At 34.5% G+C, this 21,168-nt stretch overlaps 2 protein-coding genes and 4 non-coding genes across 7 annotated transcripts; all 6 read left to right on the top strand.

Annotated features, from left to right (window-relative positions):
* The first annotated feature begins 471 nt into the window (after window positions 1-471).
* LOC107811801 (uncharacterized) lies at window positions 472-4,157 on the top strand. Its single transcript, XM_016636799.2, has 5 exons — window positions 472-768; window positions 1,723-2,030; window positions 3,438-3,542; window positions 3,644-3,715; window positions 3,885-4,157. The coding sequence occupies exons 1-5, from the start codon at window positions 639-641 to the stop codon at window positions 3,954-3,956; spliced, it is 687 nt and encodes a 228-aa protein (XP_016492285.1). The 5' UTR covers window positions 472-638; the 3' UTR covers window positions 3,957-4,157.
* LOC142166712 (small nucleolar RNA snoR128) lies at window positions 2,169-2,253 on the top strand. Its single transcript, XR_012697111.1, has one exon. It is a non-coding gene; the product is annotated as a small nucleolar RNA snoR128 (small nucleolar RNA).
* LOC142166709 (small nucleolar RNA snoR128) lies at window positions 2,544-2,629 on the top strand. The gene has a single exon (XR_012697108.1). It is a non-coding gene; the product is annotated as a small nucleolar RNA snoR128 (small nucleolar RNA).
* On the top strand, window positions 2,733-2,818 carry LOC142166711 (small nucleolar RNA snoR128). The gene has a single exon (XR_012697110.1). It is a non-coding gene; the product is annotated as a small nucleolar RNA snoR128 (small nucleolar RNA).
* Window positions 2,919-3,004, top strand: LOC142166710 (small nucleolar RNA snoR128). Its single transcript, XR_012697109.1, has one exon. It is a non-coding gene; the product is annotated as a small nucleolar RNA snoR128 (small nucleolar RNA).
* A 3,943-nt stretch (window positions 4,158-8,100) lies between the features above and the next one.
* On the top strand, window positions 8,101-20,057 carry LOC107811792 (uncharacterized). Of its 2 annotated transcripts, XM_016636790.2 has the most exons (22): window positions 8,144-8,359; window positions 8,696-9,068; window positions 9,901-10,118; window positions 10,214-10,270; window positions 10,372-10,506; window positions 10,745-10,863; window positions 10,951-11,256; window positions 11,621-11,708; window positions 11,802-11,907; window positions 11,998-12,111; window positions 12,670-12,833; window positions 12,937-13,057; window positions 15,292-15,516; window positions 15,628-15,818; window positions 16,690-16,857; window positions 16,937-17,042; window positions 17,580-17,717; window positions 17,984-18,145; window positions 18,246-18,446; window positions 18,617-18,811; window positions 18,913-18,984; window positions 19,577-20,057. In XM_016636790.2, exons 2-22 carry the CDS (start codon window positions 8,730-8,732, stop codon window positions 19,727-19,729), a joined length of 3,378 nt encoding a protein of 1,125 aa, XP_016492276.1. In that variant the 5' UTR covers window positions 8,144-8,359; window positions 8,696-8,729; the 3' UTR covers window positions 19,730-20,057. The 2 variants fall into 2 exon arrangements, with proteins under 2 accessions (XP_075080839.1, XP_016492276.1); XM_075224738.1 differs by lacking the exon at window positions 8,696-9,068 and having other exon boundaries at window positions 8,101-8,359.
* The last annotated feature ends 1,111 nt before the right edge of the window (window positions 20,058-21,168 follow it).

Genomic DNA, 21,168 nt, shown 5'->3' with positions numbered 1-21,168 from the left:
ATCGAACTAGTAAGAAGGAATAGATGTTTGCACGATGCTTACTACAATTTTGAGAAAAATATAATATTATCCCAATTAAGTGTTGATTGAAGATATCCTAAAAGAATCTGGAGGAGATAATCTAATCTCTTAAAATATGGGATATGTTTAATGACATATAATGATATTAAAAATTTAAGAAGTAAATAAAGTTTTATAAAATAGGTATAAAATATAAAATAAATATTTTAAAGGTATATGAAGTTAACTGGTGTTTTTAATGGGTAGACCACGTAGATTATCCAAACTTTTTCTTGCATCCATAAAGTCCAAAGTTTCCTAATTCTCCCAAAGAAAGAAAAAAAGCCCAAAAGTGAGAACGGTGGTCCTAAGGTTGTAGCTTCAAGAAAGCCCATGTTCAAGGCCCAATCCATAAATAGCAAAGAAGATATTTTATTACTGTACTTTCAGTCTCTGCTTCACTCATTTTACCTGGTTGACATTACGAGGATTACACACACACATACACACTGAGCCCAGTACCACCACCACACCTAAAACCCTAGCACTCTCTCTCCCACATTCTTCTCCTATATAAAGCTGAATTTTCCCCTCTCCATCTCACTCCAGTATTTAGGGTTTAAGCAGTAGCTGAAAAAATGGAGCTGTGTACACCTCAAACCTTCTCGAACCTTCCAAATCACCGGCTTATCAATCCTAACCACGCTCATTTTCAGTGGAAAGCCTCTCTTCTTCTCAAAAAGCCCCTAAAGTCTCGCTTCAACCAAGGTATAACTTCTTAAATTTTTTTAAAGCTCAATATTTTTTTGTTGCTTGCTGTTCAAATGCTAATGAGAAGTTGAGAACCGTCCAATTTCCGATACATAGTTTATATATTGGGTGTAAGGTTGAATTTTTCATTTCTAAACAATAGTTTTATTAAGTTCTAATTTATAGTTAGTTGAGAATATATTTTAGATGTTTTCACTTTGAATGTAGCTTTCTAGTAGTGGTTTAGCCTTTTAGAGATCTATACGTTTGGAAAATATAAAGAACTTCTGATACATTTTATTTGTATTTGCATAATATTGATATGCTAGGAGTTAGATGGAGTAATATGGTCAATGATGATACATATAGCCGACCTAACTTGTTTGGGACTGAGGTGTAGTAGTTGTTATTGTAAGTTCTAATTTAAGATTACATAGTTAATATTTGCACAAGTCTGTTTTACTTTTTTTGTATGGTCGCTAGGTTATTGGGCTCATGAATGTTTTCAAGTTGGGTTTTTGTTTTCTGTCTTAATGACAGGATTCAAAACTTCCACTAACTGTGCGAAAAATAATACTATATCCTTTGTCGGTAAGAGCTTGCTTCAATCAGATTTTTTCTTACTTAGAGGCTGCTATGTTTTTGTAATTTGTCTGCAAGCTCCAATAGCGACTTTATCAAAGTAAAATGTAGTTATTTGGCATTGTTTTTCAATCAGGGAGCAATATGGAGTGTAGCGTATGGGCTCGGATCTGAACCCATTAGCTTTGACTGATGACCCAAACCTTGTATATGTGTTAAGAAATCCACAAAATAAGAGCAAAATTTAAGATCCAAACTCAATTATAAGCACTTGATGTTGCTGTCCTAGAATCCCAACCACAAAATTCAAAATTTGCCTCTTGTTTGATTGAATAATTGAGATGGAAGAGTGACTGTTTGCCATATTATGGTCTTGTGTTTATATTTCAGGATTGCTTTACCGTACGGGTTCAGCTATTAGATCAGCATCAGAGGAATCGTCAAGTTTTACAAGCCCTTATGAGTTATATGTACCTCCTCAGGTTGAAAATAAAGATGATGGGGCTGTTCAGAGTGAAGCACCAATTCAAGATTCTGGGAAAGACAAAGAGACGGACGCTTATGCATCTTTGATATATGAACCTCCCAAAGTTGAAGAGAAAGGTGATGGAGTTGTTCAAGCTGAATCAACAATAGAAGATTCTCCTCTGGACTTTGATTCGCAACTGCCCAAGTTATTTGATAAGCTAAATATTAAGGTATGTTCCATTTTCTTGGAGTTTGCTGTCTCATTAGAAGTTTGCTGAAATCACAATTTGCTGTGTATTGGCTCTTTGACTAATCACTTTGATTTTTCCCTCTTTTGATTAATGATCTCCTTATTACTAAAAAGTAGACAACTATGATTATACTCAGAACTTGTTGAAAGTTTTGATACTTGATGAAACCATCAACAGTAATGTTGATCCTGAGCAGCAGTTAACTGATCAGTCGTATCTTAATCACTTCTTCTAGTCTTTATTTTCAAAAGTTAGTGAAATACACGTTCAATTGCAGGACATGTTTCATCAAAATGTAAATGGTTTCTATTGGATACAAATAATTTTGCTGTTTAATAAAATTCCAGTGGAGGTGTTTTCTCACTTCACCAGTTCCCTTACAAACATGATACTACCATTTTCCTGTGAGGATCATCTTGCAAAATTTCTTTTTATTTTTTCTACTTTTCACTAAATAATTCAATAGAGGTAATGTTTAGTGATTAGAAATGGTTGCTGTGATGAATTCAGCTTTTGAAAGTCGTTAGACTTGATGATGCATCGGCAATCATGTCGATTCTGAGCGGTTAACTGAGCAACCTCACTTTCCATGGCATTCTTATAGTATCATACCGTCCTTCTGTTCTTCTCTAAAAATAATTATTCCTCAATATAGAGGTAATATTTGGTGATTAAATCTGGTTGCTGTGATGAATTCAGCTTTTGAAAGTCGCAAGGCTTGAAGATGCATCGGCAATCATGTCGATTCTGAGCGGTTAACTGAGCAGCCTCACCTTCCATGCCATTCTTTTAGTTTCATACTGTCCTTCTGTTCTCCTCTCATAATAATTATAAAATATAGAGGTAATATTGAGTGATTAAATCTGGTTGCTGTGATGAATTCAGCTTTTGAAAGTCGCGAGGCTTGAAGATGCATCGGCAATCATGTCGATTCTGAGCGGTTAACTGAGCAACCTCACCTTCCATGTGATTCTTTTAGTATCGTACTGTCCGTCTGTCCTCTTCTCATAATTCTCCCTTTCTCTGTGCTGTTGTTGTGGCTCCTGTGATATGCATATACTAAGTGTGCAATGCTCCTTTTTTTCTTCTTTATGCAATGTACTTGGTGAATTAGTAATGAAAAAAGATTTTCTTTTCACTGTAGCTGAACTTGTCAACATGCAAATGCGACATGTCTATGGAACTTCTTTGTAGCTTAAATGTAAATATGTCCAAAAGCTATGTGTATATGATGCTCATCTTGTAGTAACATGGAAAATTTAAAGAAACTAGCCATCTTTGCTGTCATTTTTGCTATTTCATTCTGTTTGATTAAAAAATTTCTTGCCTTGTCTACATACTGAGATTTCCTTTCAAGTGTTAACGCAATGAGTTCCTACTTTCCAGTTTGATCCTGAAGATTCCTCTTCAATTATCCTCTTTGGTGGTGCTGCTGTCACTGCTCTTTGGTTGACGACTGCTATTGTTGGAGCCATCGATTCTATTCCTTTGGTTCGTACTTTCCTCTCTAAAGATTGACGTTTTTGTTATTTTAATATGTTCTGGGCTCTGTTGCTGACATCTATATGCGTTGCTACTGTATGATTTTTCAGTTTCCTAAATTACTCGAAGTGGTGGGTCTTGGCTACACTGTCTGGTTTAGTACCCGCTATCTACTTTTCAAGGTATGACTGCACTATCATAAATTTCTCAAGTTGCTGCAGCAAATCAATCTATAACAGTCCCTCTAGTTTGGATTTTACCAGTTTGAATCATCTTTATAAAATTATCCCCGGAAGTTTTACCTTTACTTGTTTCTAACTGTTTCATATTCATATGATATTGTATCTGCAGAAAAATAGGGATGAGCTAGCTGCTAAAATTGAGGAGCTTAAGCAGGAGGTATTAGGGTCGAATTATGATTGATTAACGTCGAAAGAACTTCTGTTCCTTTTAGTTTTGTGCACAAGGGAGCTGTATCTTAGTAGAAGAGATTTATCTCCATAGAAATTGGCTGGCACTCTTTCATGCCAATGTGTGAATAATAGAAATTTTCGTATATATGCTTTTATTTTCTTTGAAAGATCGAACTCATTTCTATGAAATAGTTCAAGTTTTCTACACCAAGAAGTTAGATTCAATGATTCAGAGCTAGGTCACAGTTGTTTTTCTGATTTGCAATCCTTGGGCAGTTCTACTAATTTGATCGAATTTGTGTAGATGCTAACTTGACTTTCTACTCCTATGTATGTGCGTGCCCCATGGTCAGAGGCTCCTATGATCCAATAATTATTGGATGTACCTTTGTAAGCAAAATTGGCGGTTCAAATTCTATTTGGACGATCTTGTTTTTGGCACGGAATACAAATATATACCTGAAAATCACTAAAAAATCTAAAAAGAATATAATTTTGAAGTTATAATTTCTAAAGTGTAGTGAGTTCATGATAAGATATTAAATTTAAACATTGTCAAATATAAATTTTAGATACACGTCTTTATAATAGTGCAGTCTCTGTCTAACGTGTCCTAGTTTTTGTATGAAACTTCAAGAAAAGAAAGGAAAATGTTCATAGGCAAAATTAGACGTTTTACATTTGTATATACAGTAATTATTAACAATCTTAAATCTATTTGTTTACCTAAATTAGAACTCTTCTTTGTAGGTTGGGACTTTGGGTTTGAGACTTTCAAAAGATCAACACGAGATAAAATTAAGAACGAAGAGAGTAAATATTGACATCCTATCCCAAAAATGGCACACCCTTAATTTTAGCCGGTTTGGCCAAGCAAAAATCAGCTTATTTTGAAAAGTGTTTTTTTTTAAAAATGTTTTTTTCAAAAATATTTTTGGTGAGAAACAGTTTGTGTTGGGCTAATTAGTTTGAAAAGTACGAGCAACAATTAGTGTTTGGTCAAGCTTTAAAAAACTGCTTCTAAGTGTATTTTTCTCAAAAGTGCTTCTCAGAAAAGTGCTTTTGGAGAGAAACTACTTTTTTCTGGTTCTCCAAAACTGTTTCTGCTTCCTCTCAAAAACATTTTTTTTTCCTTCCAAAAGTTTAGCCAAACACCTCAATTTTTAGCCAAAAGTGCTTTTGGCCAAAAAAAGCATTTTTAGCCAAAAGTGCTTTTGGCCAAAAAAAACATTTTTAGCCAAAAGTGCTTTTGGCCAAAAAAAACATTTTTAGCCAAAAAGAAGCTTAAAATTCTCTCTTCGTAAAAGATATATTCCCCTAGGTCGCTTCCGGAAATGATGACCCGATTTTATTTTATTTTTAATACTTTTTAAATATTCCAATTGACTACCTGATTTTTGTAAATAGAAATTTCACGTAGGAGGTGGCTACTACAAATCGTGACCAGATTTTTTCAAAAAAAGAATCTCGAGGTTTCTGAAAAATTCAAAATAATAAAATAAAAAGAGTCGCGTTGAAAGTGGTTTTATTATTTGTTGCAAATATATATATATATATATATATATATATATATATATATATATATATATATATATATATATATATATATATATATATATATATTTGTGAAACAACGACATGTATTTTTATTTTTATTTTATTTATAAATAACTTTTCTTTAAAGTGTCTTTTCGCCCCTTAAAGATCTCTTATTTCTTAATTTGGCGTGGTAGAGTTATCCGGAACTTATGATAACAGGAGATAACAAATACCTGATAAAATAATCATGACGTGTATAAACTTACCGAATATCACCTTATAAAGATAAGAAATAGAAAGGAAAAAAGAAGAAGAGTACACAATCTAACGTGAAAACCGGGACCGATAGTGTAGTGTGCACTTTTATATGGTGAAATTAAAAAATAGTAAGATTTACAAGTGATAATTGAAAAATAGCCATAATTTTAAAAATAATTGAAATTTAGTCATTTTTCATATAAAGATAAATTTGAACGAAAATACTATTCAAAATTCGGAAAATATTTTAGCATGATATACTGGAGTTCCAGCATTATATACTGGAGTTCCAGTATAATATACCGGTCCAGCATAATATGTTGGAAGTCCATACACAAGTGTTCCAATCTCCACTATATTATGCTGGAACTTCCGGTGTGTTAGAAGTTCCAACATAATATGCTGAAAAGTTCATACACAGGTGCATCAATCTCCAATATATTATGCTGGAACTTTCCGTGTGTTGGAGTCTAGCATAATATGCTGGAAGTTCATACACATGTGCACCAATCTCCAGTATATTATGCTGAAACTTTCCGTGTTGAAGCAAAATAGAGGCTATTTTTCAATAACTTTGCAAATATTAACTATTTTTCAATTACTAGTCCGAAAACTGGCTAGCCCATGCTATTTTCTCCTTTGTATGCACTACTAAGTCAAATCACAATGGGTCACCAGTATTTGATAAGTTCTGAATTGACTCATTAAATCCCAAACTAAATATGACAATGTAATTAACTTCCTTAAAACTTAGCATTTAGTAGCTCTATTCTTTGCATCTTAATGTTCATTGAAGCTTTTGACGGCCTTGAATACAAGTCTTAATCCATTTTATTGATCAGTTCACCTAAAAACAAATGACTTTTTATAAACTCAGAAAAGCATAAATTGTTTTTTTCAATATATTTCAAGAAAACATATAGTCAATAACTAAAGAAAAAAACTTAATCAAATAGTCATTATAGTTATAATTAAATGATTTCAACTTTAAATGACAAACGTAAAGGGTCAAAGGAGTAGAAAGTGTTTAATTAAAAATGAGTCCATTATTCTTTTTCGCATATATAACGAGAGAAAATATTATGATAGCAACCTTAATTCGACCAAAAAATTTCTAGAATAAGTAGACAATAATCCATTATTTATTTTTGAGATTCAGACCAAAAAGTTAAGGGATGCAAGTAAAAAGGAAAAACATTAGTGCAAAAAGACACATTTTAATACTCAAAGGAATCTATTTTTAGATCTTTCCAAATCACAAAACATTTAATAATAATATTTTCTTTTTTCTGAAACCTTTCTTAGTCAATAAGATAAAGCACCGAATGATCTAAATATTAGATTGTCCCTTTCATACATTCTCTCACCTATCAGTCAACTTGAAAATAGAAAATAATTTCCTCCAAACAAATAAAATAGCAAAACAATACAATTTTTTTTTTAAAAAAAAAAGGTAGCACAGAAACTCGGTGCACCCAACTGTAACCAACACCGCTTCCCCCGCGGCAAAAACGCGCCATTAAACGACCGACCGTTATTACAAGGCAAACATGCCCTTGCCACGTCATACTCACGTTACTTTCGTTACGTCTCCGTCAACCTCTTTTTCATTTTTATTCTTCCTTTTTCTCCGTCAATCTCTGCCTTTTTTTCTTCTTTTTTCATTTTACATAATTACTAGTAAACGGCAAAACACTTATATAATCAAGTTATTTAAAAGAAAATAAGATATAATTTTTATTCAATATAAAATAAACAACGAGTAATCTACTATAATAAGTACACCATAGCAATGTACAAGACCTCAAAGTTTCAAATGGATGACATAACCTATATAACAGAATTTTTTTGAGTCGAACAGACAGAATTAATATTATGATTAAGAGATGTTAAAATATAAAAAAATATAATTTCAGCGGCCTTAAGTACATGCCGAGGATTAATAATAGTCTTAACATTGTTCTCAATACTCATGAGAAATTTCTAAAGGAATTTAAGTTATATGTTCAAACAATATAAGAAATTTAACCTTTTGTTTATTTTTATTAAACAAAATACATATTACATGTAATAATTACTCTTTAAATTACTCAATTATATATATATTTTTGCATAAACTAATCTCTTTTTGAAATCTTTTTCTCTCATAATTTTCACTTATTTCCATTTTCTCCCTCCAACCTCTTTTTATTTATTTATTTATGAAAAAGTGAAAAAACAAAAAGGAAAACACCATTAAATGTTTTATGCTCGAGAGTGAGAAAGAGGGTTTTCCTTCTAACTTGCTGTCATTTTCACACCTCAGTCCAAAGTGCATTACAATCTGTCATATACATGCACATAAAGAGAAAAAGTTCAATTCTTTTGCTTATTTATTTATTTTCTTCTGTCTTTTTCTTTGCCTTTTTAGTCAAATTTTTTATAGTTTGCTTTATTTCCAGTTCCTGGTTATTTATGGCAACTTAACTTTGCTTATTACACTAAAAATCTTGATTTCTTAGGAAAGATCGGAAAATTGGGACAATTGAGAAATTGGGTGTGAATTAAAAAGAGAATCTTTAGAACTGTGATTTGCTCAATTTTTCTCATTAAAGAACTGGGCTTTCTTTGCTCTTTGTAAGTTCTGCTTACTTTTTTTTTTGATTTTTGCTGTTAACCATTTTCATTCCTCTCATTGTTTATGTATTTTTCTGTGGTATTTTCATGGTTTATTTAGTGGAAAATCCCTAATCACAATGTTAAAACTGTCTATTATTTGTGAGAACTGAAAAAAGATTGTATTTTTATTTGTTTTTTTACTTGTTTTGTTGCAACAATGCTTTTAACTAGCTCTGGGTGATTAATGTCATATGTTATTTGTGAGAATAGAAAAAAGATTGTATTTTTATCTGTTTTGTGCTTGTTGTGTTTGAGTTTTTGTGATAAATTGAATACCCCTTGATTTGGAATTAGGTAGGAGATAGTGTGAAGAACAGATTACTTTACAATGTATACTCAGAGGATGCCATCTGATTCTATTCTTGGCCGAAAAAATGATGGATTGGGCTTTGGAATACTATGTGGTTCTAAGTTTCAAGCTGGGCTTTTTCCTTCTGGTAATGAAAATGGGTGGGGGTCTGATATGGATACTGGTTCTGATTCGGACGGTGAGGTTTATGGTGGACATTACTCAGTTGAAACTTCACCTCAAGATGATAAGTTTCACAATGTTGGTATTCTAAAGAAGAACAATTTTGAGAGTGTGCAGCCTGGTTATGGAGTTAAAAAACCATCAAATTCTGTTGCAAGTTCTAAAACTACAGCTTCGGTGCCATTTTCGAGACAGGTTTGCAGTTCTACTTTTGCCTCTTGGTAAACAATGCAGGACTAGTGAGTGGAAGCTTGGGATAGTTTTCTACTTGTTGAGTGAGATAAAGAACTGAAGCCACTTTGAAATCTTCTTGGAGATTACTTTAATACTCAACCTGGTATCATTGTGAATGAATAAGACTTAATTTGAGGCAAAATTTATGTTTGGCTTGTTTATGCTTCTGCTTCTCGTGAGATACAATAGTTATAGTCTCTTATGAGGACCCATGGCGGAGCCAGAGTGCCGACTACTTGATTCAAATCCTGTATTTATCTTAAAAAATTCATGGAATATATACAAACTATTAATGTAGAATCCAGTAACTTAAAAGGATTAGAGTCCTGAACCCATAAGCTTGAAATCCTGGCTCCGCCTCTGCATTGGATGGCTATTAATGAGACTCTAAAGTTACCAGGAAAGTGGAGATAACATCTAACAAGTTTGTTTTGGGATTGTTAATCAGAGGAATCCCATTTTTCTCTAAACTTATTTCTCTGCATGAGTAGGGTGCTGATTGCCGCTACTTATTATACCAAGTATCTTGGGTTTCCATTTGGCATAAGTTTCCCAAGAAGGTGGACTGAAAGTTTAAACCTTTAAAACCATTTGCGAGAAGGTGGACCAGAAGTATAAGTCTCTGATTGGTTCGTTGTTTGGCTATAAACTACGATCATATGTGTCTACATAACTACGTATCTGTGTAACTGTTACAATGAGGATCAAGTACTCTGTTCCTTTTGTAGTAACCTTTCATATGCGAATATGTTACTCTTATTCTGTCTACTAATTCTGTTCTATGCTGAAGCAGAGCCTGAAGTTGTCCAATGGGGATATTCCCAGTGCACCGCCATTAGGTGTTTCACTACAACAGCGTGATCAAGTTGCTGAGCAACGTAAAACTTTTGTGGCAGATGATATCTCCTTCCCAGAAATATCAGGTTGTTCTGTAGCTATGGATGAAGCTAAAGCATATAAAGCTGCATCGGCAGGTGCTGCAAAAGATGGACAGTCTGATCCGTCCGGAAGGTATGAACCATGACATGTTTTTTTTTTTTTTTTTTTTCTGAATAATCCTCGAGGAATTTGAATGCATAAAGTGACAACCTTGTTGTCATTCTCAGGGTTGGTGGTGTGCCTTCTAATTCTTCATCTGCCGTCTTTCCAACATATCATGCAAGGTATTTCACTCCGAGTGGTCTAAAATTTTTCTATCATAAAGTTTCTGCTAGGAGTATTTGATGTATTTATCATCTTCTTTTGTAATTTGAGTTGGATATAGTGTACGAGGTAGTTGGCAAGCTTTCGTTGCTTATGAGGCATGTGTTCGACTATGCCTTCACTCATGGGCAAAGGGTTGCCACGAGGCTCCAGCTTTCTTGGAAAATGAATGTGCCTTGTTGCGAGATGGTTTTGGGTGCGTTTCGTTCCAACACTTTTGCTCTATTTCTGTTTCCAATTAATTGTCAACTTATAGCAGAAAGTTTGAGTTGCACTTTTATTTTAATAATGATTTGGTCGTTGGTGCTGCATACTGAATCTATACAGTGTACAATGTTTGATTTGTAATGTTTTTGCAAATTGTAATAGCATGTCGGTTCATCCCGTGCATTTATTTATTTGTAATTCTTGACCTTATGTTGCAAATATTTCAGCGTAAGGCAAGGATTGTTACAATCGGAGGAAGAGCTATTGAAGAAAAAGTCCTTGGAACTTGTCGGTGAGGGAGCCTCGATGAAGCCAAAGAAAACTTTTGGCAAGCTGAAAGTACAAGGTGCTTTAGAGGTTTCATGTTAAAGTTTTGATGGCTTCTTGCTTAGACCAATCAGTTGTCAAACTGAACTGTATGATTCTCTTGTAGTGCGTAAAGTGAAAATGGCATTGGACCCACCCACGGGCTGCAGCTTTTCCACTTTGAAACCACCGAAGGTAAAACTGGAGGCTATACGTGCTCAGTTGTCCAATGTGAAATCAACTCTCAGTTCTGAGTGGGGAGCCATACGAAAAGTACGTGTGGCTCCAAGGATTCCTCCAAATGGTTCTTTATCGCGTCAAAGCTTGGCATACCTTCATGCCGGTACTCGTTATGTAAAAGACGTTTCTGAGATTTTGAAACTTGGTGTAACTACTTTACGAAGCAGTTCAACATCATATGAAGTAGTTCCAGGTATGCAACTCTTAGCTGAGTTCTTGGAGTTGTGATTATTAGCAACTTTGTTCCCCTTTTCTTCTATTCAATTGTCCTTGGTGACTGTTAAGGTGGAAAGCACTTATTATTGTCCAATTACTATGGAACTATTGGGTAGTTGACAGCCAATTTTGCATAGGATTTGGAATTGGAAAATTTGAGGAATAATGTACCATAGTTCTGTCGCATCTTTCTTCTTAGGACTTCAGAGGTTTTTGATATTTAAAACTTTGTGCCTGAGCTTCAATAACATAATATGATAAGTGTGGATTGCTGCAAAGCAGGATATTGCTGGGTTCTTTCTAGACAATGCTACTGAATTTGATTTTTTGTCTTGATGCAGAGACATACTTTTGTTCGTTGAGATTGAAAAGCTTACCTGAAGAGGACACAGTAAAAATGCAAGCTGGATCCGCTGAAACACATCTATTGTATGTGGACTTGTTTGCTCAAAGTTTAATTACTAGTACATGTTTTTCATCTTCTCGACATTGAGGGTTTATATTATCTATAATACAATTCAGCTTACCGGAGGGGCTTGGGGATGACTTAATTGTTGAAGTACATGACTCAAAGGGAAACTACTGTGGCCGTGCAGTAGCTCAGGTTGCTGATATCGCTGATGATCCGGTATACTTTCTGAATCTCATCTGTAATTATTTCTGTTATTGAGGTTTAACTTATTTGGAGGAAAATTTAATTTTGATTGCGATAATGCAGGGCGACAAACTGCGTTGGTGGTCCATATATCATGAACCAGAGCATGAACTTGTTGGAAGAGTACAACTATACATAAATTATTCTACTAGTCCTGATGAAAATAGCCACACTAAGGTATCAACAATCCTGCAAAAATCTTATTTATCTGTATTATTTGGCTGTAAAAGACTTCCAGAAGCAAACCATTGGTACTCGTCCACCTACCTTTTTCTGAATTGACAAACACAAACTTTTACTTGTGAAAGCTCAAGTATCATAGCTTTTCTCAACGAGTTCTAGATTCATATTATATGCCATCGCCAAGTTGCTTCATAACCATATGTGTGGTCATTATACACATGTTTATTTGGTGAATGTCAAATTATTGTTATTCGGAATTAGCTTTAACAAATGGTTTATTGTTATGTTCTCCATGTAAGTAGTGCCAAATAATTGAACATTTTGATAATTAGATCATCTTCTGAAGAAAGAGAAACATATTTCCAGTTTTTTGCTATGATAATTTTATAACACTGACAATGCAACATATTTTCTTAGTATATTCTGCCTAAACTAAACACGGTATATATTTGTTTATTCATAGATTTTTCTGTGTGTTCATGATTATGTGGTATGATGGATGACCAGAAATTAGGTTTCTTGAAGTTTATTTGTTGCTTATTTTTCTGCTAGGGTGGTCCTGTCGCAGAAACCGTTGCATATGATTGTGTTCTGGAAGCAGCAATGAAAGTTCAACAGTTTCAGCAGAGAAATTTGTTGCTTCATGGTGCTTGGAGATGGTTGGTAACTGAATTTGCATCATACTATGGAGTCTCAGATGCATACACTAGGCTAAGGTATGGGAGATTATTTTGGCAAATCTTTTATACTTAGTATCACTCAGAGATTTGATAAATGAACCACATGGGAATTCTGCTAAAATTCCAATTTGTGTGTTAGATATCTTTCTTATGTCATGGATGTTGCAACGCCTACAGCGGACTGTCTGAACTTGGTATATGATTTGCTACTGCCTGTGGTCTCTAAAGGCAGAGCTAAGAATACCCTAAGTCATCAAGAGGTAAGAGGATTTTGGTTTGAATTATTCGCTTTTGACTTTTTTTCCCTTTAGTTAATTGACTTATTCCATATAGTTATTAGCAGGAATAGATAGCTTAGTGGTAAGAGCTACTGTTGGGCTCCCGGGGAGGGGGCCGTTGGCAGAGTGGGGATTACCATAACAACAACAACAACAACATATCCAGTATAATCCTACAAGTGGGGTCTGGGGAGGGTAGTGTGTACGCAGACCTTACCCCTACTTGGAGAGGTAGAGAGGCTGTTTCCGATAGACCCTCGACTCAAGAGAGTGGGGATTACCATATATATGGAAAAAGATGAAAGACTTTTTTCCCTAGCCATATAATTTTTTGGAGGCAATTACAGCTTATCTCGAGAAAATAAAAAACGTCATGTTTGGTGACAGTAAAAACCGAATGTAAATGATAAAACATAGTTTGAGTGGTCAGACAGATTTGAAGTCTTTACCCGGTTTGGCCCAGGTTGTATATAATTTGAAAGAAGCCTTTCAGTCTTTAGCCCATTATTAAAGACAAACTACTAGGGTTTTTTTCTTTTCTTCTTTCTTCTTTCCCAAAATACTCAATCTCTCTTCACTCGCCTCTCTTCATTCTCCCTAAAAATTACAGAATTTTTGTACACACTCGTGATAATCCTCGCATTCTATGTCAATTAGATTTCGATTTTTGTGTTAATTGACAAAAGGAGGTTAAGGAACCACAATAAAATTTGGCATATCAGTCCAAAAACTATCAGATCTGGCCTAAAACTATCAGATCTTGCCTAAAAGAGCATCTCCGGCGACCTCGTCTCATATTTTCTTATTTCTCTTAGTTTTTGTTTCATCCTTTGCTACTGGTGAAGCCCAGATTTGAATGCCAAAATCTCGCCGGAAAAATTCAACACCAGCAACCATCGAAAACTGTAATGTGGTGATGGACAGAAGGTGTTTTCTGGTGTAAATTTGTTATAGGTTGTGTTTATACACACTTATACAATATTGTATAAATATGTATAATTGTGTATATATGCGTACAATGTTGTATAAATTAGATATATTTTTAATGTATAAGTGTGTATATACATTGTACGTGTATAATAGGCATCCATGGATGTTTGACCCTTTCTTCTTTTCTTCTTTGTGTTATTTTTCTGATATACATTATTAGAGATTGTATATATAAGTTTATACAAAGATATACATCATTATACATGTAATGCACATGTGCAGTTAAATCTAAAATTAAAATTTTATATGTTCAATCTATGTATAAATCGACTTTTCTTGTTAATTTATTTGCAAAATCATGAACGTGCAATAATTTTTTCAATTTTTATTTTTTATTTATGCTATTTGGAACTTGGAAAAGAAGAAAATTTAAGGTTTTCAAGTTGCATTATATATGAATTTGCATTTTTTTGTAGCTGGAATAGGAATATATACAAACTTGGGGAAGAAGAATAAAAAATTACCGAATTTTCGTGCTTGAAGATCTGCAGAATAAAAAAAGAAGAAGAAACGCTTATTTTTGAAACTTTGGCCTATTGTTAATGGGCTACAGATTTGCAAAGTTGTAACTGGGTTATTCTGCTGCAATGTATATAGGTGAACTGTATTTTTGTGTAATTCTCCCTTGTTTAATTAAGCTGTAATAAGAGACTGTGATTTCACAAAATATGGGGTAATTTGCAATTGTCAATTGGGCAAATACGTCCATAGTGACTAGGATGGATATCTCGTATCGTAGTTACTTTATGGGTTCGGCTGCTCCAAACATAAGTTTCTGTGATCCTTCTTACGAACTCTATCTATTCTAATAGTTAAGGGAGAGTGAAGCAATTGCTTAATGAAGCCTATCACATGCTTTATCGCCCACCCTAAATACCTCTCTAACTACCTTTCTGACAAGAAAAAGGAAATTGTTAAAAATGTTACTACATTGTATAGGTAGTTCTGTTTATTTTTTTTGGATATCTTAAACAATTTTTATTCATATGAAAAAAGTGTTAAAAATGTCCACTTTCTATGAATTCTGTCCTATATTTCAGTTTTATCTTCCAAATTCATATTTCTTTTAACATGATATGCATAGGTAAGTTTTTTCAACATGATATGCACATGCAAGTTTGTGTTCCCGAATCTAGTGTTATTTTATTACTTCTCAGTTTGTCCAGGATAATGAAACGTGTTTGTATTCACTGCAATACTTTGTCTGGCCTTTTATCATGACCCAGAATCGAATTTTAGGAGAAGTTTCCGAAAAGATCGAGCTGATCGTTGCACTAGTTTTTGAGAACTACAAGTCTTTAGACGAATCATTACCATCAGGGATGGCGGATGTGTTCAGACCTGCTACTGGAGTTGCAGCTCCCGCACTGTCTCCTGCTTTGAAGCTGTATAGGCTTCTTAATGATATACTTTCTCCAGAGGCGCAGTTGAAGCTATGCAAAAATTTTCAGGTTCTGGAAACTTTCTTCCTACTTATTTTCTTTTAAAGGGAGCGGAAGATGTGAAACCTACCTTTTTTTCTGGAGAAGCTTCCTCACTTTTGCACATCAATTTTTGTGTAGATTGCCGCGAAGAAACGATCCAGAAGACACTTGGGAGAAACAGATGAATTTGTCTCCAACAACAATGATAACATATTGATGGATCCTGTGGCTCGCTCCACCGCTTACCATAAGATGGTATCACTTTGTTTGAATATCAGACGTGAAGTTCGTACTGACATGGAGATCCATAATCAGAATATACTTCCAAGGTACTTTACCCCCCTTTCCTCATTGGAGTGTGGTCCTTTGTCATTCAGCTATAAAGCTGGAAATTTAGATGGTCAATACTGGTTATTTGAAGTTCGCTGGTCATTTTGCCTGTGATACCGATTTTGATGGATCAATCTATTGTTCCTTTTTCTTACTAATTTGGATAATTGAGTGACTGAACCATGTAAATACAACACAGTCTACTTATATAACAACTACAACTACTACTACTAAGCCTCAACCACAAGCTAGTTGGGGTCGTCTGTATGAATTCACGCTATCCATGCCGCTTCATTTAAACTCGTCTGAATCACAGTTTATTCATATTGGTTCAGCTTTATTGGTTCTAATCATGATTGAATATGCATATCTTTTGATTTGCATCAATTAACACCAACTTACTGACTGGTTTACTCCAAGTTGCATGCTCAATGCCTTCATTCAAGCATGGTAATTAAAGGTGCGAACCATTTTGTTGCATATATTTTGTGGAGCTTGCTTAGGAAATTAGACACTTTGCGCTTTGTGGTCCGTATGAGGAAATAAATTATTATCTCACTCACCTTCTTCATGATCTGTTCGTTTGTTCTTATGGATAAAATTTGACCTGGTCTTGTTAGTATAGAATTGTTTAGAAATATTAGTGTATTTTGTTAGTTCTTATGTAAGTCTCTCATAATTTTTTTTTAAAACTCTGGATGTTGGTCTAATCTGGACATGAGTAATCATCTCTCTTTGCTGCGAAGAAAATAAAAGAGGAAGACATTAAATAAAGACAGTGGAAAGACCTGATAGCATGTAGATTTGTTATTAGGCAATTACTATATGGAATGCCATTACTCATAGCTATTTCTGGGTAATCTTGTGTAGTTTCCTAGACCTCCCAAATCTTTCTTCAGCTATATACTCCACGGAGCTATGTAGCAGATTGCGTGCATTCCTTGTTGCATGTCCTCCCACTGGTCCCTCGTCTCCTGTAGCTGAACTCATTGTCGCGACAGCTGATCTTCAGAAGGATTTTAGTGCCTGGAACATCAGGTAATGCATGTTCGTTAGTTCAATTTTTACTGCTCGTCCTGTGTGTATGATCTTAACAGAGGTGAAAACACTTTCACAGTCCTGTCAAAGGTGGAGTTGATGCAAAAGAGTTGTTCCATCCATATATTACCCTCTGGATCAAAGAGAAGCGTCTTGCTTTGCTCGAATTCTGTAAACCTGACAAGGTATGTCAATCCCCACATTGTTGCGATTTGTCGACAATACGTTCAAGTGACTTGGCTAATGCACATAATATATGTACTGTGACTTTTGTATGCATATGGGACAGAGATGTATATCAGGGGTAGTTCGTCTTGTGTCTTTCAATTTCTAGTGGTTTTTGTTCCTACATTTTACATCTTCGATCCGACATTTTGTGCATTGCTTCATCAAGGAGAATGCTATCAGTACATTAAATATCCGACTTCCAAGTTCCAGTGGCTAAATTGTGCAATCAGTTGATAAACTTCTTCTCAGTTACAAACTAGTTGGTTCAGATGCATGAATCCGGTCTCCGTTCTACTTTACACGGGTCCATTTCCTTCCTATACTAAATAATCTGTGTTTTGTTGTGATAAGGTTACTAAATACTTTGTATTCTAAGGCAAATGAGGGGCTTAAATGCCTCGACTGTATAAGAACTTTTAAATGTGCTTAACGAGAGAGAGATCTGAACTGCTTTCTTAGAATTCTGTACCTGACTATAGTTGTATTATCTGCAGATAAAGTGGCCCTGTGTAGATGCACGGCATTCGACAACTCCTTTTGTTGATGATATCTATGAACGAATAAAGGAGACATTAGCTGAATATGATGCTGTCATAAGACGCTGGCCTGAATACCTTTTCTCGTTGGAAACTGTATGTATAAACTTTGCTCTTCAAATTCTTCATCTTCAACTCCTTTGTGCACTTGACTGCTTTTTAACTTAAGTGGTGTGGAGCATTTGGCGTTAGAAGACTTTAGAAATGTTATATCTGATTCTTAGATTAGGGATAGACTTCTAGAAAGCAAGGTTATATATGTGAAATCTCTTATTACTCACTAAAGTTCAATTAGTTTTGTCTGTTTTTCACGACTTTTTACAGTGACTAACGACACTTAAATTTCCACGTCTTTTCAAAAGGCTATATCAGATGTGGAAAAGGCGGTTATTGAAACCTTGGATAAGCACTATGCAGATGTTTTATCTCCATTAAAGGAGAATGTAATGCCCATTAAATTAGGTCTCAAGTATGTCCAAAAAATTACAAAAGGCACAGTATGTCCCTATGCAGTCTGCAAAGAGGTGAGCTCCGTGGTATTTGTGCAATAGCCTTGTAAGTGTACGAATCCTTTATTTTCTGTTTTCTACTTCCAAGAAAACAATGGTCTGAGTTATTTTTCAGCTGGGAATTCTTTTGAATTCCATGAAGAGAATGCTGGATGTTCTACGGCCGCAGATAGAACTGCAATTCAAGTCATGGGGTTCTTGCCTGCCAGATGGTGGACATGTCACCCCAGGAGAGCGTATCAGTGAAATTACAGTTATGTTGAGAACCAAATTCAGAGGTTATATGCAAGCAGTTATGGATAAACTTGTCGAAAATGTAGGTATCCTATTAGAATGCATTACAGCCTTGTGCTATTCAGTTTTTCTTTAAAATTCTTCTTTGTTGTTTGCAAGAGTTGTGATGATTCAATCAATAGCGGTTTCCTGTAATTCTAGAGTTAAAGATATCTATCGAGAGGCATCAGAATAAGCTGTTTTTATATACAGACAAGATTGCAGAGTCCCACCAAACTGAAGAAGATAATCCAAGATGCTAAGGAAGGTACACAGGAATCGGATCTACGAGTTAGGATTCAGCCGCTGAAGGATATGCTGGAAAATACAATAGAGCAACTTCATATGGTATTTGAGACACAAGTTTTCATAATTATTTGCCGAGGCTTCTGGGATCGGATGGGGCAGGTTAGTAAATAGCATTTTTGAAACAGCTAACAATGGCTTATGCAATAACTCTTCCCTAATCTCGCGCACTTTTTAAATGACTCACACATGTTTAATTGCAGGATGTGCGAAAGTTTTTGGAGGAAAAGAAAGACAATAGATCTTGGTACAAAGCATCACGAGTTGCAGTATCTGTGAGTTGATGCTACTTTTCCTCTAGTAAATTCTATCTTGTATTCTCGAATCATCACGTAGTTTGAAAGTTCGCGTTGCATGCTACTTTTTCCGCCCGTAAATTATATTATCTGCAATCTAGAATCTTCATGTTATATGAAAATAAGGAAATGGTTATCTTCTGGTTCTTTAAAGCTCAAAACGTTCATATGATAATTATGAGTCGAGGGTCTATCGGAAACAACCTCTCTACTCCCTCGGGATAGGGGTAAGGTCTGCGTACACACTACCCTCCCCAGATCCAGATCCTACTTGTGGGATTTTATTGTGTTAGTGTTGTTGTTGTTGATTTGTGAATGAATGTTTATAGAGGAGCTAATTAGATGATTCCTATCTAAACCGTTTTATATCTCTGCCTTCTCTATGTAACCAATGTTCACATCTCTCCCTCTGTTGTAAATTGTTTTTGCTACTTTTTCCAACTTTTCCGTGGAGAATAGAGGTTCTATGAAATTCCTGTTGAAAAAGAAAAAGATAAAAGAAGAGCCTATTAGCTTCCTTTGTTTGTTTACTCTGTACATTTCCCTTGATGGTTTTGTTTTCAACTTGCAGAGTTTAGATGACATATTTGGATCAGAAATGCAAAAATTTCTAGGCAATGCGCTTCAAGAGAAAGACTTGGAACCGCCTAGATCTATTGCAGATGTTCGATCCATGCTTTGTAAAGACGCTGTGAATGACAACGACAACAACTACTTTTATTAGTGTATAGCAACTTGTACATAGTATATATACAAAATGCTTCTGGATAGCAATTTCCTTACTACTTTTTGTCGCGGAAAAATATCAAGAATTGCACCACAGGAAGCGTAGAGATGAAGAGAGCGTCTTGTGAAATGGAGCCGGATTAGGGTCCCGACCAATTTTGTTAGCTACTCTTATGTTTTGGTTCTTAATGGCTGCCAATTACCATAGATCACAACTGATCATTTTTTATTCATTTAGAAAGTTGTATTAGTAGTCCTCCAAGCTTATATACTCTTGGGATATTTCTCAAATAATAACGAAAAGCATCAGTTAAGGGCCCTTGTATTAAGGATTGTTCTCTTTGAAAAAATCTTTGAGAACATGTATATTTGTATCAATATATAGAAGTAATATGTATAGACCCAAGCATCATAATCTAGTTTGCCTTTACTTTGCAAAAAGGTAAGTAACTTTCAATCGTAAAAAGGTAACCTAAATACGTGCTTGAAACTATACAGATACCAACTGGTAACCTAAAATGTTTGACTTACATAAACTTTTTGGTAATTAATCGGTAATCAAAGTCTACTGGCCTAATTAATTAGGTTTTGCATGGAATAGGTTTACTAACGGGGAAAAACACTCTTTACTAAAAAATTCTTCATTCCCAATCTGGAACATGGAACAGTACACTAAACAACTGAAAATTCCTCTAATATATACCATTGGTACAACACACAAAGCCATGTTGATTGAACAGGTTTAGGAGCATGATTTTGCTATAAGTTAAAATAATACTAGTAGATTTACATCATTTTTATGTTAGGTTTTGATTTATGTATGTGATATTAAATGATAATTAAGATAGCCAGCTTGTTTGGAGTGTTATTACGTGTCGTTTTATAATGTATCGCATTATATTGTACTGCACTGTACTATATTATTTAACGAATGCAAGGTCTGGATAGATTATATCGTTTGTCGTCGTTCCATAATGTCATGCACCAATAATATAAAGAATAAACTTGCAATAATACTATGAAAAAAAATAAGATATAGAATAGAATTATTATATAAAAAATAGGGTAAAGAATAAAATGTGATTATTTAATAATAAGGAAAGGGCAAGATGAGAGGGAAAAACAAGATAACGACGCCACCGCACTACCATAAAGTGACACTTTTCGTAATTGCATAACGATACAATAAAATTTAAGTAACAACCAAAACAAACATTATATTTAAAGTAACAATATGATATAATAAATAGGTAACAATCATCCAAACAAGCCGTAAAAAGTGAGATTAATAACTTGGAAAAATAAAACATACTCCTATTACATGATACAACTTGTTAAAATACACTAGAAATTTACTGTTTGTATATATAAATTAAATCCTTTTCATTCTTAGTCCCACATATCTGACCAGGCAGAGAATCATAGGACAAATTAAAA

This window comes from Nicotiana tabacum, chromosome 11 (genome assembly GCF_000715075.1).
Source record: "Nicotiana tabacum cultivar K326 chromosome 11, ASM71507v2, whole genome shotgun sequence".
Lineage (NCBI taxonomy): Eukaryota > Viridiplantae > Streptophyta > Magnoliopsida > Solanales > Solanaceae > Nicotiana > Nicotiana tabacum.
Note: the sequence above shows the minus strand (reverse complement) of the source record. Positions and strands in the feature narration are given on the sequence as shown.

Coding starts and splice junctions, on each gene's coding strand:
- LOC107811801 (XM_016636799.2), top strand. CDS start 639: ATGGAGCTGTGTACACCTCAAACCTTCTCGAACCTTCCAAATCACCGG. Junction 769..1,722: donor AAAGTCTCGCTTCAACCAAG/GTATAACTTCTT, acceptor TTTATATTTCAG/GATTGCTTTACCGTACGGGT. Junction 3,716..3,884: donor CCCGCTATCTACTTTTCAAG/GTATGACTGCAC, acceptor TTGTATCTGCAG/AAAAATAGGGATGAGCTAGC.
- LOC107811792 (XM_016636790.2), top strand. CDS start 8,730: ATGTATACTCAGAGGATGCCATCTGATTCTATTCTTGGCCGAAAAAAT. Junction 11,908..11,997: donor CTGATATCGCTGATGATCCG/GTATACTTTCTG, acceptor GCGATAATGCAG/GGCGACAAACTGCGTTGGTG. Junction 12,834..12,936: donor GATGCATACACTAGGCTAAG/GTATGGGAGATT, acceptor TTTGTGTGTTAG/ATATCTTTCTTATGTCATGG.